The sequence below is a fragment of the Pristiophorus japonicus genome, chromosome 2 (genome assembly GCF_044704955.1).
Source record: "Pristiophorus japonicus isolate sPriJap1 chromosome 2, sPriJap1.hap1, whole genome shotgun sequence".
Taxonomy (NCBI): domain Eukaryota; kingdom Metazoa; phylum Chordata; class Chondrichthyes; family Pristiophoridae; genus Pristiophorus; species Pristiophorus japonicus.
Genome location: NC_091978.1, coordinates 304,138,143 through 304,158,059, shown reverse-complemented (window position 1 = coordinate 304,158,059; position 19,917 = coordinate 304,138,143). Strand labels below are relative to the sequence as shown.

Here is a 19,917-nt window from a genome sequence, read left to right as displayed (position 1 = left end):
ATCCCGTTACGGGTCATGAATTCTTTGAACTCAGCACTGGTAAAACATGGCTCGTTGTCGCTCACCAGGACGTCGGGTTATGGGGTCTGGATGCTCTCTGGATCGCTTCCGTTTTGGAAGCAGTAGGTCTGATCCCATCTGCTGCTACCCTCATCCCCAGGAATTCTACCTCTGGAGCTAGGAAGACGCACTTCGCCTTTTTCAGTCACAGACCTACCCGGTCCAGTCTACATAGCACCCCCTCTAGTTTGTGGAGGTGTTCTTCAGTATCGCAACCCGTGATGAGGATGTCGTCTTGAAAAACCATCGTCCTTGGAATCGACTTGAGGAGGCTTTCCATGTTTCGTTGAAAGATCGCAGCGGCCGAGCGAATCCCGAACGGACATCTGTTGTACTCAAACGGCCGAGCGAATCCCGAACGGACATCTGTTGTACTCAAACAACCCCTTGTGTGTCGTGATGGTGGTCAGCTTCTTCAACTCACTCACCAGCTCCTGGGTCATGTAAGCTGAGGTCAGGTCCAATTTTGAAAAATGTTTGCCACCGGATAGTGTCGCAAAGAGGTCCTCCGCTCTCGGTAGCGGGTACTGGTCTTGGAGTGACACCCGATTGATAATGGCCTTGTGATCACCACATATCCTGACCAATCCATCCGCCTTGAGCAGGCACAATCGGGCTCACCCAGTCACTGAATTCGACTGGCGAGATGATGCCTTCCCTCAGCAGGCGGTCCAATTCGACTTCTATCTGTTCCTGCATCATGTACGGCACCGCTCTAGCCTTGTGGTGTACTGGCCTGGCGTCCGGGTTTATGTGAATCACTTCCTTGGTCCCCATGAAAGTACCAATGCCGGGATGAAATAATGAGTCAAATTTGTCCAGAACCTGTGAGCATGATATTCACTCCACAGAAGAAATTGCATTGACATCGCCTCATTTCCAGTTCATGACAGCAAGCCAACTCCTTCCCAGCAGTGTGGGACCGTCCCCCGGGACAATCCAGAGTGGCAACCTGTTCTCTGAATCTTTGTGGGTCACGACGACCGTGGCGCTGCCTAGCATCGGCATGATCTCCTTTGTATATGTCTGTAGCTGTGTGTCAATCGGCAATAATTTTGGCCTCCTGGCCTTGGACGTCCACAACTTGTCGAACTGTTTGATACTCATCAGGGACCGGCTGGCCCCCATGTCTAGCTCCATTGACACTGGAATGCCATTGAGGAGCACTTTCATCATTATCGGTGGCGTCCTGGTGTATGAAATGTATATGTGCTCCACATGAACTCGCTGAACTTCAGCTTCCAGCGATTTCCCCCAGTGTCCATTTGACCTCGTAGGGCTTACATCGGGCCCGTCCTCCTCGTACATCAACCTGGCTGCAGGCTTCCTGCACATATGCGCCAAGTAACCTCTGACGTTGCAGTTTCTGCAGGTATATTGCTGATACCTTCAAGCTCTGGCTGGGTGTTTGCCTCCACACCTCCACCATAAGCCGTTGTTGGAAACAAAAGGTCCATTACCAGTCGATCGTCTCTGACTGTCTCTGTAACTATCCTTAAGTGCACCATTGACAGGTGTTGAAGGCCCCATTACTGGCCGCATTGTCCCTTGCGATGGCATGAATCGCCGTTCAGCTAGCCATTGTCGCTGTTGAATTCCCCCTTTGGGTTCGACGACATGCTCGGGCATGTCCGATTGCCACTGTCTGCCTGAAGAACTGTGTGCCGCATTAACAATATTGACTCCCTGTCCAATTGCTGCATTTAAACCAAGATTTTTGTCAAACATCATTCTGGTCTCTTCCTCCCCTGAGATAAATGTCTGGACCATCAAAGCCGCCGTTTCCAGGGTCAAGTCTTTGGTCTCAATCAGTTTCCTGAAAACCCCAGCGTGCCCGATGCCCTCAATAAAAAAGTCTCGCAGCATCTCTGCTCTGCCTGCATCTGGGAACTTACATAGGCTCGCCAGTCGCCGGAGGTCTGCCACGAAGTCTGGAACGCTTTGCCCTTCTCGCCACTGGTGCGTGTAAAACTGGTGTCTCGCCATGTGCATGCTGCTCGCTGGTTTAAAGTGTTCCCCGATCAACTTACTGAGCTCTTCAAAAGTCTTGTCCGCCAGCTTCTCTGGCGCTAGAAGGTCCTTCATCAGGGAGTACGTCCTGGATCCACAAACCGTCAGGAGATGAGCCCTGCGTTTGTCGGCCGAATCCTGTCCCAGCCATTCCTTAATGACGAAACTTTGCTGTAGTCTCTCAATAAAATCGTCCCAATCATCACCAACACAGTACCTCTCATCTGTGCTGCTAGTGGCCATGCTCGCGTGGTTTAAATCCTAGTTTCTCGTCGCCAATAATATGTCCTTACTATACAGTACAAATGCACACGAGGCCCATACTTGAGAGAAGGGCACTCTGTGACCAGTAACCTTTATTAGCCAGCACTGAAGTGCCAAAGGTGGGTGGAGCTTCCCTTTTTATACCTGAAAATCCAGGTTAGGAGTGTCTCCCACAAGTTCACCACCTAGTGGTCAGTGTTCTCACGGTGTACAACTTAAGTCAGTTTATACATGGGTTACAATGACAGTTGAATACATGACATCGACAACCTCAAGGAACATTTTACCCAGGAACAGGCCTGCATAGTCGACGTCTACCCTAGACCACGGTTTGGAGGGCCAAGACCATAAACTTAGCGGCGCCTCCCTGGGTACATTGCTTAACTGCGAGCATGTATTACATCTGTGAACGCAGGACTCTTAAGTCCGCATAGATACCGGGCCACCACACGTGGGACCTGGCTATCGCTTTCATCATTAAGATGCCTGCGTGGGTACTGTGGAGGTCATTGATGAAGGTGTCTCTGCCCTTCTTGGGGACCACTACTCGATTGCCCCACAGAAGGCAGTCTGCCTGTATAGACATTTCATCTTTGCGCCGCTGGAACGGCTTTATTTCTTCCTGCATTTCCATCACCATCATCATCATAGGCAGTCCCTCGGAATCGAGGAGGACTTGCTTCCACTCCCAATGTGAGTTCTTTGATGGCTGAACAGTCCGATACGAGAGCAACAGACCCTGTTACAGGTGGGATAGACATTCGTCGGGGGAAGGGGTCGGTAAGGCTGGCTTTCCCGCGCTCCTTCCGCTGCCTGCGCCGAGCCTCTTCATGCTCCTTGCGTCGAGCCTCAAAGAGCTCAACGCCCTCCCGGATCGACTTTCTCCATCTCGGGTGGTCTGCGGCCAGGGTCTCCCAGGTGTCAGTGGTGATGTCGCACTTTACCAGGGAGGCTTTGTGGGTGTCCTTATAACGTTTCCGCTATCCTCCTTTGGCTCGTTTACCGTGAAGGAGCTCCGCATAAAGCATTTGCTTCGGGAGTCTCGTATCTGGCATGCGTACTGTGTGGCCTGCCCAGCGAAGCTGATCAAGTGTGGTCAGTGCTTCAATACTGGGGATGTTAGTCTGGTCGAGGACACTGATGTTGGTACGCCTGTCCTCCCAGGGGATTTGCAGGATCTTGCGGAGACATCATTGGTGATATATCTCCAGTGACTTGAGGTGCCTTCTGTCCGTCGTCCATGCCTCAGACCCATACAGGAGGGCGGGTATTAATACAGCCCTGTAGACCATGAGTTTGGTGGTAAACTTGAGGGCCTGGTCTTCAAACACTCTTTTCCGCAGGCGGCCGAAGGCCGTGCTGGCACACTAGAGGCGATGCTGAATCTCCGCATCAATGTCTGCCTTTGTTAATAAGAAGCTCCCGAGATATGGGAAATGGTTCACGTTGTCCAGGGCCGCGCCGTGGATCTTGATGATTAGAGGGCAGTGCTGTGTGGCGATGACAGGCTGGTGAAGGACCTTTGTTTTATGGATGTTAAGCGTAAGGCCCATGCTTTCATAAGCCTCAGTGAATACATTGACTATATCCTGGAGTTCAGCCTCTGAATGTACTTACCGCGCCAACATCCCCATTAACTTGTGTCCCCAATGTGCTCAGCCTCACAACAACGCTTCCTGCAGCTGTCGGTGCTGTTGCCGACGATGCTGCAGGGGGCGGAACCAAAGTTCAGGTCCGGGGCGATGCGCACGAAAACGACGTCACAATCTCCGGGCACAGGGGATCATGGCACAATATGTTACTGCTGCCGCAAACTTCTTGGCCAATTTAGCGGAAGTTGTTCATTTCGTCACGCCCGGTCGGTAAGTTTTTAGCATCCTGTTATCGCCCCCCAGAGGCGATAACGGGAGGCGCTTAGGAGGCCAACTTCTAGGTTCATGTTTCTGGTCATTTCAGTAAGGTTAATCCAAATTAGTTAAGAACGCAACTGAGTTGATTCGTAAAAATGAAAATGTCTCAAAATAAGATTGAATTTGACAACTTGAAGGATGTATCACCTCAGCAAACAGTACACATAAATTATTTAAATGCCAAGGCTGTAACCTGACAATTACAGTTTTATTACTTCGGCTGCTATAATTATCCCAGCAATCACTTATGAGCAGAAAGTTCAATAATATACTCATCCTTCTCCCTCCCCAAATTGTACTTTTACAGAAGGCACAGAGAAATAGCAGTTATTAACTATTCATCCTATATCTGTCTTTACCCCAAGAGGAAGAGGAAAGGTTACCTTTATCAGATATCAGGTTGTTGGAAACTGCAAAGGAGGAGCTAGACTGTATGTAAATATCAAAGGATACATTGATAGATACAGAAAGGTTAGATCCTCTTCAAATAAACAAAGTACTTAATTCCAGACAACAAGTCTTAAAGGAAATTCAGATTGAAATTAATGAAGTCCCAATTGACATATTTGTAAATTTGCTACTTCAGGAGAGGATCTTGAGGATTGGAAAGTGATTAACAAAACCTCCATTATATAAGAAAGGTTCAAGACATACCTGGAGTAAGTTTAATATCCTTTGTGAAGTCTATTGGCGTATACTAGTAAATGCATAACTTTTTAAATGTGTCAGCATAGATTCAGAAAGTGAGGGGAGTTATTATGGACTTGACACACAGAAGATATACAAATTATACTATATGCATTAAGAAGCTTTTAATAATGTTCCATATCAGCAATTAATGGCTATGGTCGGGATTCATATCATAGGAACTAAAGTATGATGCAAGATAAAAAAAAATTGGCTTAAGAATCAGAATTTGAGGAGCATCATAATGGAAATTTTTCCAACTGGTTCGAAATTTGCAAGCAAGACATCCCGGGGTAGCCTTGAGACACTTGTTATTTGTTCTACTGAATTTCTTGTATTATTATTCACCCACTGTAGTCACATAAAGAAATAAATCTGTAACCTGGTTGAAGTTTAAATTTTACCTTGGTTAGTCTTATGCTTATAAACCGACTGTCAAGCTACATAAATGGGGTTTTCTTATAAATCAATTTGAAGGTTTGTGTCATACATCAGGCTTGTCATTATTCAAGATATCCAGGCTTGTGGAGGTATAAGATTCTGAGATCTACACTGTCAGCATATTTTGGGTTACATGTGGGAGTTTGGTAGGGTTGTGTGCTGCATAGGAGCCCTGTTGCAGTTAGGGATGACTTTCTTTTGAAGTTAGTGAGAAGTATCCTGACCCTCCTGGTTATCAGCTGGATTTTACCATCTTTGCGGCAATATGTCCCATGTTTTCTCCTCTTTTCAGTCAGAGGTGCACAGGTGCTCAGTTCCATTTTTCTCCCAGATTGCTGGCAGGAGTGCCAGAAGAGCTTTTTTCAAATCCGGGAGAGTCCTGGACAATTCGGGAGGGATGGCAACTCCAGTCCCAGCTGTTGTCTGTGCATTTTTCTAAAATCTGATTGTAGATGACAAATGAGAAAATTATAATCTAGTGTGATGGTGATATATATATAGATGGGATAATTAATGAGAGGGAATTTAAATATTTATTAAATAATAAGAAAAGAAAAAGGGAAGCTCAAACTCAAGCAGCAAACAAAGATAATTACAGGTATGAAGGGGATGAAACTCATCTTTGATGAGGTTGAAAACAGGCGGTAGTGGATTAGCTGCCCATTATACACCCCAACTGATTTTCCTTTCCATTGATTTTGGGCAGGAAATATAACAGACACCTGATCCTGTACAGCATGTTCTATTTTGAAGTTGAATTTCACCCCACAGACACACATATGTGCCTTAATAACCTGGATGAGGGTACATTTGCAAAATCTCCCAAGTATCTAGATAGCACTCAAAACAGGAGGCAGGGCAACTAATGGAAACAATGCATCCTGAGGCATAAGGATTCAGAATTTTTAGATGGGCCAATATGTAGCAAAATGGACGGATGTGTAAAATCATTTAGATGGGCACCAAGGACCCAAAAGAGGGAACATGTGTTAAATAAAGCAGGCTACAGTATTGCTAAGAATTAAAGAGATCGAGGGGTTATAATGGATAAACTTGAGAAACTGCCATTGTCCTGGACTTGCAATTGTACAACATGCCATTTGTAACTTTTTCCTGTGCTGGTGCTCCTGGAAATTGAGGTATTCAAACAGGGAATGTGAGAAAGAGTAGTGCACAATTGGGTGGCAACAGTGTGTTCAAGGACCTTGGGGAGAAAGGACTGATTAGAAATTAAGTGGCAGTTTGAAAAATTGGAGGGACTGAGATGGTGATAGCACATTTGAAAGGAGGAATGATTCCAGAGGCTGGAATGAGGTTATTGAGAGGGTAAATTGAGAGCTTAAAGCAGGGAATGTTAGGGGGTGAGATGGAAAATCTGCAGTGTAAAGGGGAGGGGCTGAGTTGGGAGAAGTAAGGCAGATGTCATAGTGGATGACCTTGATTTTGGAAACAAAGAGGTTCATGATATCCTGATGGAGATGAAGATGGTGGGTGTAGGGAAAAAAGGAGGCAGTTTGTGATGGAGAAGAGGAGTGTTGGATCATTCTTGCTGCCCAAGATAATCTGAAACTTCAAGGATAATTTATCCATCGAAAGAAAGATAGAGTACTGCTTGAAGTAGTAAAGCCAGATTTGGAGATGGACAGCCAGGCAGGTCATGTGCCATGTTCATTTTAATCTGCGGCCAAAGGATTCGAGTCCATGAAGCTAAGTCCGTGTTGGTAGTTGCTGTACCAAAAAGATGGTAGAAAATTAGATTATCCTTGGTGTGTGGGACCTGGTGGGGACAAGGATAGCAAAAGTGAAGGTACAGCAGCCATGGAGCTGATTCATGAAGGCATCAATGACAATGCAAGTGGTGAGCTAGAGGACAAGGTGTTACCATGGGACACTTGAGGGAATTAAGGGTTTTTTCCCCCCTGAGTGGCACTAGGGAATATGGAGATTAGACACAAGCATGGGGATGTGTGAGAGAAAGAAATGAAGAAGCTGGCCTAAGATAAGGTAGAGAAGTATGTGTAGAGGATGTGGTTGAAGGAGGTGAGGGCAGAGTAACTTCAGATGCAGGTTAAAGTCACCAAGGTTGAGATGCTTAGTGCAGTGGCTAATTTAATACAGATGGCAGGAGCTTTCAGGAAAGAAGGTGCTAAGGCGCACTGGAGGTTGGGATGAGGAAGTAAATGATGAGGATTTTGAAAACTGCTAGTGAATGATGTGTCAAAATGTGGATCAATTGCCAAAGGAATAAGGAGCTAGTCCAAGGTGAAACCTGGAGATGAGTACCACAATGAGTACCTACATGGTAAGTTGGGCAGGGTTGAATGTGTAGCTTGGTAAAGTAGCCATAGTGAGAGGAAAAGAGTTATCATTGGCAGCTCAAATTTTGCTCACTCCCATGATATCAATTCATGAATAGAAAGACCCTTGTTTGCAAGAGCAGACACATTGTAGGATGATCCAGAGGGAATGGGAAACCGATGCTTAACATGAGGAGTTGGATAGAGCATGGGAGGAATCACTGTTGAAATCAGAGGAATGGAGAGGATTTCAGAGATGACGGGGTGATTGGTGTTTTGTTATGGTGATAACACCACTATAAAAAAATGTCAGGTTGTGCCTGTATTTTAACCTGACTGAGGGAAGCCAACAAGCCCAAATAGATACATTTGACATAATGAATAACATAATATATTTTATTTATTTTGCAGAATGACAAGTCTCCAGGACGCTCAGCAAGTCAATCAAGTAACATATCAAAGGTAGGAATATTCTCTATATTCAAAAGGGAAGTTCTGACTTTTCTAGCTTTGTATTTGTGCTGAGGGAGTCTGTGTTTGGGAACTTCTTCACACGATATGTTTCGGGAAGGAGAACATAATTGTAGTTAGCATGTGATTGGGAACTCAGCTGTAGTACTTTCCAGAGAATAATCATCCATAAACAGAATAGCTGGTATGCTTTCATGAGGCAGAATTCCGAAGAAGGTATTGCTGTATAGCTATGGTACCCAGTTGCATAACATTTCCCAGAGAATTTGCATGAGGGATGAAATACAAGTACAGTTTGGCTTTCTCATAGCAATACGAGGTTCAAAGCAATTGGCAAACAATTTGATTGGTTTCAAAACGATTGACTTCGCCTATCTAAGACAATTTCTCTTAGATTATGATAGAAGACTAGCAAGAGAAATACAAACAGATTGTAAGAGCTTCTACAAACATGTAAAAAGGAAGAGAGTAGCAAAAGTAAACATTGGTCCCTTTGAAGTTGAGGCAGGAGAAATTATTATGGGGAATAAGGAAATGGCAGAAACATTAAACAAATATTTTGTATCTGTCTTCACAATGGAAGATGCAAAAAGCATAGCTAAAATGGTGAGGAACCAAGGGTCTAATGAGGGTGAAGAACGTAATGTAATTAATATAAGTAGAGAAAAAGTACCAGAGAAACTAATGGGACTAAAAGCCGACAAATCCCCTGGACCTGATGGCCTACATCCTAGGGTTGTAAAAGAAGTGGCTGCAGAGGTAGTGGATGCATTGGTTTTGATCTTTCAAAATTCCCTAGATTCTGAATGGTCCCAGCGGATTGGAAGGTAGCAAATGTAATACCGCTATTCAAGAAAGGAGGGAGAGAGAAAACAGGGAACTCGTGGCCAGTTAGCCTGACATCAGTCATTGGGAAAATGCTGGAATCTATTGTTAAGGAAGTTGTATCATGGCACTTAGAAAATCATAACATGATTAGGCAGAGTCAACATGGGAGAAATTTAGAACTCAGCAGAGGAGGACAAAGGGTTTGATTAGGGCAGGGAAAATGGAGTATGAGAAGAAGCTTGCAGGGAACATTAAGACGGATTGCAAAACTTTCTATAGATATGTAAAGAGAAAAAGGTGAGTAAAGACAAACGTAGGTCCCCTGCAGTCAGAATCAGGGGCAGTCATAACGGGGAACAAAGAAATGGCGGACCAATTGAACAAGTACTTTGGTTCGGTATTCACAAAGGAGGACACAAACAACCTTCCGGTTATAAAAGGGGTCGGGGGGTCTAGTAAGGAGGAGGAACTGAGGGAAATCCTTATTAGCCGGGAAATTGTGTTGGGGAAATTGATGGGATTGAAGGCTGATAAATCCCCAGGGCCTGATGGACTGCATCCCAGAGTACTTAAGGAGGTGGCCTTGGAAATAGTGGATGCATTGACAGTCATTTTCCAACATTCCATTGACTCTGGATCAGTTCCTATAGAGTGGAGGGTAGCCAATGTAACCCCACTTTTTAAAAAAGGAGGGAGAGAGAAAACAGGGAATTATAGACCGGTCAGCCTGACATCGGTGGTAGGTAAAATGATGGAATCAATTATTAAGGATGTCATAACAGTGCATTTGGAAAGAGGTGACATGATAGGTCCAAGTCAGCATGGATTTGTGAAAGGGAAATCATGCTTGACAAATCTTCTGGAATTTTTTGAGGATGTTTCCAGTAGAGTAGACAAGGGAGAACCAGTTGATGTGGTATATTTGGACTTTCAGAAGGCGTTCGACAAGGTCCCACCACAAGAGATTGATGTGCAAAGTTAGAGCACATGGGATTGGGGGTAGTGTGCTGACATGGATTGAGAACTGGTTGTCAGACAGGAAGCAAAGAGTAGGAGTAAATGGATACTTTTCAGAATGTCAGGCGGTGACTAGTGGGGTACCGCAAGGTTCTGTGCTGGGGCCCCAGCTGTTTACACTGTACATTAATGATTTAGATGAGGGGATTAAATGTAGTATCTCCAAATTTGCGGATGACACTAAGTTGGGTGGCAGTGTGAGCTGCGAGGAGGATGCTGTGAGGCTGCAGAGCGACTTGGATAGGTTAGGTGAGTGGGCAAATGCATGGCAGATGAAGTATAATGTGGATAAATGTGAGGTTATCCACTTTGGTGGTAAAAACAGAGAGACAGACTATTATCTGAATGGTGACAGATTAGGAAAAGGGGAGGTGCAAAGAGACCTGGGTGTCGTGGTACATCAGTCATTGAAGGTTGGCATGCAGGTGCAGCAGGCGGTTAAGAAAGCAAATGGCATGTTGGCCTTCATAGCAAGGGGATTTGAGTACAGGGGCAGGGAGGTGTTGCTACAGTTGTACAGGGCATTGGTGAGGCCACACCTGGAGTATTGTGTACAGTTTTGCCTGAGGAAGGACATTCTTGCTATTGAGGAAGTGCAGCGAAGGTTCACCAGACTGATTCCCGGGATGGTGGGACTGACCTATCAAGAAAGACTGGATCAACTGGGCTTGTATTCACCGGAGTTCAGAAGAATGAGAGGGGACCTCATAGAAACATTTAAAATTCTGACGGGGTTAGACAGGTTAGATGCAGGAAGAATGTTCCCAATGTTGGGGAAGTCCAGAACCAGAGGTCACAGTCTAAGGATAAGGGGTAAGCCATTTAGGACCGAGATGCGGAGGAACTTCTTCACCCAGAGAGTGGTGAACCTGTGGAGTTCTCTACCACAGAAAGTTGTTGAGGCCAATTCACCAAATATATTCAAAAAGGAGTTAGATGGAGTCCTTACTACTAGGGGGATCAAGGGGTATGGTGAGAAAGCAGGAATGGGGTACTGAAGTTGAATGTTCAGCCATGAACTCATTGAATGGCGGTGCAGGCTAGAAGGGCCGAATGGCCTACTCCTGCACCTATTTTCTATGTTTTCTATGTTTCTATGAAAGGGAAGTCACGTTTGACAAATTTATTAGAGTTTTTTGAGGATGTAACTAGCAGGGTAGATAAAGGGGAACCAGTGGATGTAGTATATTTGGATTTCTAAAAGGCATTCGATAAAGTGCCACATAAAAGATTATTACACAACTGTAGGGGTTCATGGTATTGGAGGCAATATATTAGCATGGATAGAGGATTGGTTAATGGACAGAAAATGTAGTCTTTTTCAGGTTGGCAGGTTATAACTGGTGGGGTGCTGCAAGGATCAGTGCTGGTGCCTCAGCTATTACAATCTATATGAATGACCTAGATGAAGGGATCGATTGTAATGCATCCAAGTTTTCTGATGATACAAAGCTAGGTGGAACAGTAAGCTGTGAGGAGAATATAAAGCGTCTGCAAAGGGATATAGGGCTCAATTTTGGCCATGACTTGCTCCAATTTTTTGGAGTAAGTTGGTTTTCCTAGCATAAGTTAAAAAACACCACTTTCCCCAATAAACTTGCTCCAGAGTAAATCAGTTAGGTACGATTTCTTTTCATTAATTTTTTTTTCAAAAGGGGTCATTCCCAGACACTTACACCAGTTTTGGCCATTTATGCCACTTTGGCCAGCTAAAACTTACTCCAAATTGACAGGTCAGCGTATGTGGCCAGCTCTGAAAAACCTTGCGAGCAGTTAAGAAAGCGGCGCACATTAGTACATCGGTGGACATTAGGCCAGGGATAGGGGAGGGAAGGGAACCGGAGATGACCTGAAACTAAACAACCAAGCACCAAACATTGCAAGGAAAAGCTCAAACAATAAAAATACTAGAAATCAAGTAAATCCTACCGCTATCTTTAAAGTTGACCCGGGAAGGCAGCGGGCCAGCCTGTGCATGAGGCCATTCGGCCTGGGATAGGGGCGGCAAGACGTGCACTGGGACTCCAGTCGTCCAGGGCTAGGGGCAGCTGCAAATGAATGGAGGAGGTGCGGATGCAGAGCAGCCGAGCGCAGCATCGGTGGGGCGGCGGGGGGGGGGGGGGGAGAGAGAGAGAGAGATGCTGCCCTTTAAATCAAGGGGAGGCTGGGGGGTGGGGGAGGGGGAGAGGAGGGAGGCAGGTCACAAGACCCGGGGGGGAGCGTGGAAGGAGGTCACAAGACCCAAGGGGGGGAGGGAGAGAGGAGAGGACAAAGGACCTTTGGGTGTGGTCCATCTGGAGAGAGAGAGAGAACTGCAAACCTGTGCTGTGCTGCCTGCTTTGACCTTCTTTGTAAGTTTAACTTTAAGTATGGGGGCAATATTCACAAAGCCATGCCTTTTGCGAGAGTTCTGCATCATTGTGCTACATAGGAGACAATTGATTCGAGCTCATCACATCAGGAACATCAGAGCTGCTGGACAGGAGGCCTTACCCACATCTACAATTTCAAATCAGGCGTTTGTACCTGGACCTGAGTGATGCAGAGTGTGTCAGAAGGCTGTATTTCCGCACATAAGTTGTCCGTGAGATCTGTGACTTGCTGAGACCAGACCTACAGGCCGAGAAGCAGCAGGTGGACTGCTTTGTCAGTTGAAGTGAAGGTTACAGCTGCACTTCTCTTCTATGCCTCCGGATCGTTTCAATCTACAACTGGAGATGTGTGTGCCATCTCTCAACATGCAATACATGTCTCCATTCACCAGGCTGCACTGTATCGCGGAGGAATGACTTCATCAAGTTCCCAATGACCGGCCAAGCAATGTATGAGCGGGCTGTGGGGTTCTCAAGGATTGCTGGCTTCCCAAAGGTATAGGGCTGCATTGATTGTACCCACATCGCCTAGCGTGCACCTTTGGAGGATGCCGAGATGTATAGAAATAGAAAAGGCTTCCACTCCATTAATGTGCAGCTCGTGTGTGACGACATGCATCGCATCATGTCAGTCGATGCAAGATACCCTGGCAACACCCATGATGTGGTCATCCTACACGACAGCGCTATATCTGAAATGTTTGAGCAGCAGCCAGAAGGGCAGAGCTGGCTACTGGGAGACAAAGGGTACGGTCTCACCACCTGGCTCATGACACCCCTACGCGTAACCCGGACGGAAGCTGACCGTGAATACAATATGTCGCATATTGCGACGCGCAGCATCATAGAGAGGACTAATTGGCATCTTGAAACAGCTATTCCAATGCCTGGACCATTCCGGAGGCTACTTGCAATACTCCCCTGAGATTATTGGTCAGTTCACTGTTGTGTGCTGCATGCTGCATAACTTAGCTATCATGAGGCAGCAGCACCTGGTAATGGAAGAAGACCCATGTGAGGTGAGAGTGGCTCATGATAATGATGTGGAAGATGCAGGTGACGAGCAGCAGGAGGATAATGATGAGGATGAGGATGATGATGATGAGGATGATGATGACGAGGATGAGGAAACCATGCAAGTGCCTGAGGCCAGAGCAGGACGTCGGAGGAGGGCGGGCCATCGTGCCCCCTTAACGATTGCTCCAGCAGCTCATCCGTGATCACTTTGCTGATGCCGGAGGGCCCAGGGACAACTATTCCGCATGGACATGTTTATTTTTTGGAGCTGTTCCTAATCTTGTGGTGTGTTAATGGAACATGATTCAGTTTTAATGTAAAATATATTTTATTCAAAACTTTGCAATGTACTTTAGTGTAATAAAATTATTTTTGTTTAAACTTTACTCTTTAAGATCACTTAAATGTTAAGATCACTTATAAACTTGTAAAGTTACATAACTTACAACAAAAATCCAATGTGAGAACATTTACACTCTAAGATCACTTAAAATTTAAGTTCACTTATAAACTTGTAAATTTACATAACTTACAAAAAAAATCCAATGTGAGAACAGTTAAAACAGTGAGTGAAGTGACATAAACAACAAAAACAAAGACAACAGCAGCAGCAAAGAAAGGCTGCACCCATTTCTCATCCTCTTTAGTCTAAGGCCGCCCGCTGCGCTTGGTCTTGGGCTCTCCATGACCCCTGCCCGCAGGCAGTGGTGCAGTGTTTCTGGGGTGCACGCCAAGATTCTTCTTTCGAACATCTCGGCCACTGGGCACCTCTTGAGAGTGGGTGGCATCAGCGTCACATGGCAAGTTGGAGAGCCCAGGCGGCAAGCTGGAGGGCGCGGCTTTGGGCTGTTCAGAGCTTGGTGCAGGGATTGGAGTGGGAGTGGCAGTTGATTCTGTCAATGGGCGCGGGGTCTGGGTGTGTTCCCTTATTGCAGCAGGTAACTCACACATGCCCTCCCTCATGCACTCTGACAGTGTCTCAGTAGTCTGAAACATTCCCTCCCTCATGGCCTTGGTTATTACAACTCTCGTCCTTTCCACTACCTCTGACATTCCATCCCTCATGGTCACTATTCCCTCACTGATGAACACTATTCCCTCACTGATGGACACTACTCCCTCACTGATGTTAGCGGACATGGTTCCCATTTCCTGTGCCATTACTGTTACTTCTCCCGACAGTCCCGCTACCTCCTCACTCACCCCAGTTATGGTGTCCAGGAGTGATCGGGTAAGATCAATGCTCTCTCCATCCAATGCCATGATCTGAACCACGTCTGTTGCATCCTGCATCTCAGGAGAGTGTGGTCGATTTCTCCTACCCCTCCACCTGGATCTGGCTCGTGGTATCCCAGTGGGAGGTGCAGGCTGAGAAGTTGGGACCCTGGGTGTTACCTGTTGATTTCCACCACCACCACCACCATCACCACCACTACCACCTCTGGGACCTGCAACCTCGGACGGTGGGGCCACGAGTGTGCAATGCTGCAGCACAACACCACCATCACTACCACCACCTCTGGGACCTGCAACCTCGGACAGTGGGGCCACGGGTGTGCAACACTGCAGCACAACACCACCAACACCGGAACCCGCACCCTCCGACGCTGGGAAACCATAGAATGTCGAACCACTAATCACGGAAAGGCCTGGCAAATCAGATATGTTGACCTCCTTAAGATTCAGTAGAACACTCCTGTCATCAAACCCATCCCCTAATCCACTCAAACTGCCCCTCACGCCTATGTTGGTCTGGAGGGTTGATCCATGTCTGAATCTTGATTTGGATCATCAGGATTGTCCTCAAGTTCTGCAAAATATAACAGAATAGTCAAATGGTCAGCAGCAGAGGAGGGGGCCGGATGGGTGGCATGAGTAGGCTCACACATAGCATGCCAGGCAGCAGGTTGATTTGAACGGCCACGATGAATTTTCATGACTTACTCACTCCCTCGCGTGTGGGCCCAGCTTCTGCAGTACTGATGGTTTTTCTCCAGGCAGGACCCATCAAAACAGTGACCCTCTCTTCCAAGGGTGTCAGTGGGTGCAGATTTGCCAGTCCTCCTCCTGTTCAAGTTGTTTCCCTTTTGTTGTGGGACAGTTTCTTTTGCAAAGATGAAAATGCAACATTTTAGAGAAGGTGTCTTTCTGCTGGGTGAGACACATTTACAATTGAAATTGCATTGAATAAATGGAAATATTAATTACACTAACTAGTTGACCAATCCTGCCATTTCTTTTTACACTGCCACCAATGCGCAGAATTCTTCTGCAACTTGGTTCCAGCGTTTCTTCATCTCTTTGGATGGCACTTTTGTGTGACCTCTGCTGGTATCCAGGTGCTGCCATCTGTTCTCAATGACAGTAACTAGTGACTCAACTTAGTCATGCAAGAAATTCTTTGTTCTTGGTGTACGTTGCTGCATGATTGCTACAGCTGCTCGGAGACACTAACAGCACTTTTGCAATGATCCCAAACCCAGTCCTTATTTTGCATACAAACAGCACCTTTGTCACTTTTCCAGGCATACAGCACTTAATTTGAGGAACCAACATAGGCAACACTTCTGCTTGTATTCAGCAGTTAATTCGATTCACAGCTCTCCTTCTGGCACAAAAACAAAACCAGCTGTGATCACCTTTTAAATTGGTCGAGTGCCAAGTTTCGGCGCTACTGCACATGAGCGCACATCGAACCCGACACCACTATGCATGCGGGCAGCTGCCGGCACTATTTTCGGCCCCCCCCACTGCACTATATACGCCGCACCAGGACCCGGGACACTCAGCAGAGCGGTCAGGATAGGGGCACATTTTTTCCGCGCCGTTTCCAGCGCACAAAGTTGGCACATCTAAGGTAAGTGCGACGAAAAAAGGGGTTGGGGAAAATTGAGCCCATAAATAGACTAAGTGAGTTGGCAGTAATGTGACAGATGGAGTATAATGTAGGGAAATGTGAGATAGTCACTTTGGTCAGAAGAATAGAAAAACAGAATATTTTTTAAATAGTGAGAAACTTTTAAATGTTGATGTCAGAGAGATTTGGGTTTCCTTGTGCTAGAAACACACAAAGCTATCATGCAGGTACAGCAAGCAATAAGGAAGGCAAATGGCATGTTGTCCTTTATTGCTAGGAGGTTGGAGTATAAGAGTTAAGGAAGTCTTGCTACAGGGCCTTGGTGAGACCACACCTGGAGTACAGTGCACAGTTTTGGTCTCCTTATCTAAGGAAAGATATTCTAGCCTTGGAGGCAGTGCAACGAAGGTTCATTAGATTGATTCCTGGGATGAGAGGGCTGTCTTTTGATGAGAGATTGTGTAGAATGAGCCTATACACTCTGGAGTTTAGAAGAATGAAAGGTGATCTCATTGAAACATAGAAGATTAGGGATCAAATGAACATACACCCATTGACAGGGTAGATGCTGAGAGTTTGTTTCCCCTGGCTGGAGAGACTAGAACTCATGGGCACAGTCTCAGGAAAAGGGGTAGGCCATTTAAGACAGAGATGAGGTGGAATTAGTTCACTCAGAGTGTTGTGAATCTTTGTAATTCTCTGCCTCAGAGGGCTGTGGATTTTGAGTCTCTGAAAATATATAAAACAGAGATAGATAGATTTTTGGATTTTAGGTGAATCAAGGGATATGGAGATCGGGCAGGAATGTGGAGTTGAGGCGAATGATCAGCCATGATCTTATTGAATGGTGGAGCAGGCTTGAAGGGCCGTATGGCTTACTTCTGCTCCTATTTCTTATGTTCTTATGTTCTTATGTTCTTAACTTCTAATCTGTGACCTTAACACTTACTTGTTGTCTTGTTTGATGTGGATGAGCAATCCACCTCAAAGTCAGGCACATTGCAGAGAACAGTTGATACCCCAAGATGCCTCAAGAGCAAGATGCAGAAACACACGACTCAAAGAAAGGAGAGGTCAATACAGCAACAATTGAACCATGCAACTTAATGCAAATCATAAAACCTTCTTTCCATTTTGGGGAGCATACAGTAGTGGATCGGCCGTCTGTTATACATCCCGTCTAATTTTCATTTCCATTGACTTCAAAGGAAAGGGAATATCGGGGGGTGGGGTGTATAACGTGCGGCCAATCCGCTATCACTCATTTTACGTCCCCGTTAAAGATGAAAGTTCCGGTGTATATGATGAAGGATATGTTAGATATTTTATGAAAAGCATCAGTAAAACGAACTGGAATATTGTATCCAGATGCAGTCAATGAGTTTTTAAAAAGCTATAGCGGCAGTCAAAAGGAATTAGGGTGGAGAAAATTATTCCAAGTGTTAAAAGACTACAAAGTACTGTGAAGAGAAACTAAGGAAGCAAAATCTATATACTTTTAAAATAATGTGTAGGGCATATGATTCATATGTTAAAATATGGAAAGGCATTAACAAAGTGGATTATAGAAATATTTTATGCAAAACCAGCCAGCCAGAAACAGAAGGCGTGATTCTAAATAAATAGTCACTTGTTAAAATTACCATATTGGATGACTTCTTCTCAGTCATCATCTTCTGGAATAGACAGTAAATACTGAACCAAAAAGAGAAAATACTGGAATCACTTAGTAGGCCTAGCAGCATCTATGGAGAGAAGAGACAAGTTGATACATCAGAAATGGTGCTCATTGGCAAGGCTCACGCATTCTGATGAAGGACCACACCTAAAATGTCAATTTGTCTGTTCTCTCCACAGATACTGCCTGACCTGCTTCCAGTCTTTCCAGTAATTTCTGTGTTTGTTTCAGATTTCCAGCATCTCTTTTTTTGCTTAGGCAGGAAATAATTACTTTGATTGAAAAACTAGTGATTCAGTAAAGAGTGGCAGGCTATGGCTGTGAGTGCAAAAATGATGAAAGATGATCAGATCACACCCTGAAAGAGGAGCTGGATAATGGCACAAGCTGAATGAGTTATTTCTGTTTCCAATGGTCTTTGGTTGTTTCGTTCACAATATTGCATCATACTTCCAGTTCCCTGTAAGCAACGTACCTAAGGGCACCTGTCAGTACTGACTAATAGCTCCAATATCATGGACCAGCAGTGTATAATTGAGAATTTTCATCCTGTTTCTCGCGGATATCATCATCGTTCTTTACCAAGTTCCTTTATTAAACTGTTTTCATTTAAGTTTGCTCTCTTTTTCTCACCAATTTTCTCCACATCCATTCTCCTTGTGTTCCCAGTGGTCATTATTCATCTGTGAGCCTTGACACTGGGTATCAGTAATGTATACAAATGCAAGAGATATCACAGTCAAGCGGAATTCTGTCCTTACCTGACGTCCACAAGTGCACACTTCAGACAGTGGTTCATGGGTAGTAATCAGGAGTGGGGCACTGACGATTTTTTTCCCCCTTCAACCCAACTATGCTATGGCCAATTTTAACTAGCTCATGTATAGAGCAGAAATCACACCTGGAACTTTCCTGTTCTGTGTGGCTCAGCTATCTACTAGATAAATCTCCTGAGCTATCAATGGAAATTTTGGTTCTAAATCTAGTTAATCTAGTACAATAAAGTGCAGTAAAGTAAATCTAGTGCAGAAAAAATCAGGGCTAACACCCCTCCTTTTCTTTCTGTATATCTTTCCATCCCTCTCCTCAGGAACTATTCCCCACCCTTTCAAATCTGCCATTATCACCCCCTCCTGAAAAAACCGACCCTCAACCTGTCTATTCTCGTAAAATAACGCCCCTTTCCAACCTACCTTTCCTCGCCAAAGCCCTTGAAAAATTTTCTTCTGCTTCCACAGCACTGAAACTGCCTAAATCAAAGTAACAACTGGCATCTTCTATGACTGTGACCATGGTGCACTGTGCCTCCTCGTCCTTCTAGCCTTTGAACTGGTTGACAACAACATAATCCTTCATTATCCAGCTGAGTGGAGCTGCCCTTGCTTGCAATCTAATTGTAACCAGGGAATTACCTGCCATGGTGTAATGTCTGTAAGCTTGTAATGTTTGTAGCTCCACACTGTGGATGTGGACATATTGTGTACTGCAAGTGCAGGGTTAATAATAAACAGCCCAGGCAGATTTCCGGAGATTTCCGAGAGAGCTGCTTGCCATGTTAGGAGCTGTGTGTGCTTGTGCTCTGTGAAGATATCACATTTAGTGACTGAGATAGGATTTTTTGGATGATTTAAAGCTTGAATTTTGTTTGGTGAAGGATCCAGCCAGCCGACAGAGAGACTTTGGAAGTTTCTGACTTTGGAAAAAAGCTACAAAAATCCGAGGTAAAATACAGCACATGGTGTGAACAGCTAGAGATTAAAATGGCAGCACCCGCAGGTGTATTGGGACATTTGGGGAACATAGACATGACCAGGAACATTTTAAAACGTATGTGGATCGGCTAGAAATGTATTTTATTACAAATAACATAATCGAAGTTCCAGACAATGCAATCCAGAATCAGGCTGTGTTGGAACATAAGAGAGCGATCTTCTTATCGGAGGCAGGTCCGACATTGTATGACACTCTTGTAAATCTGCTTGTGTCTGATGAGCCAAAGGACACAACG

General features: G+C 45.2%; 1 protein-coding gene across 5 annotated transcripts in view; it reads left to right on the top strand.

The window, feature by feature from the left end:
• The window catches only part of LOC139247491 (E3 ubiquitin-protein ligase MARCHF1-like), an 801,353-nt gene that overhangs the window by 580,532 nt on the left and 200,904 nt on the right, over positions 1-19,917 (top strand). For all 5 annotated transcript variants that reach the window (XM_070871648.1, XM_070871643.1, XM_070871642.1 and 2 more), the window contains one exon: positions 8,081-8,131. In XM_070871648.1, the coding sequence (XP_070727749.1) occupies positions 8,081-8,131 (51 nt within the window). The remainder of the gene's footprint in view (positions 1-8,080; positions 8,132-19,917) is intronic.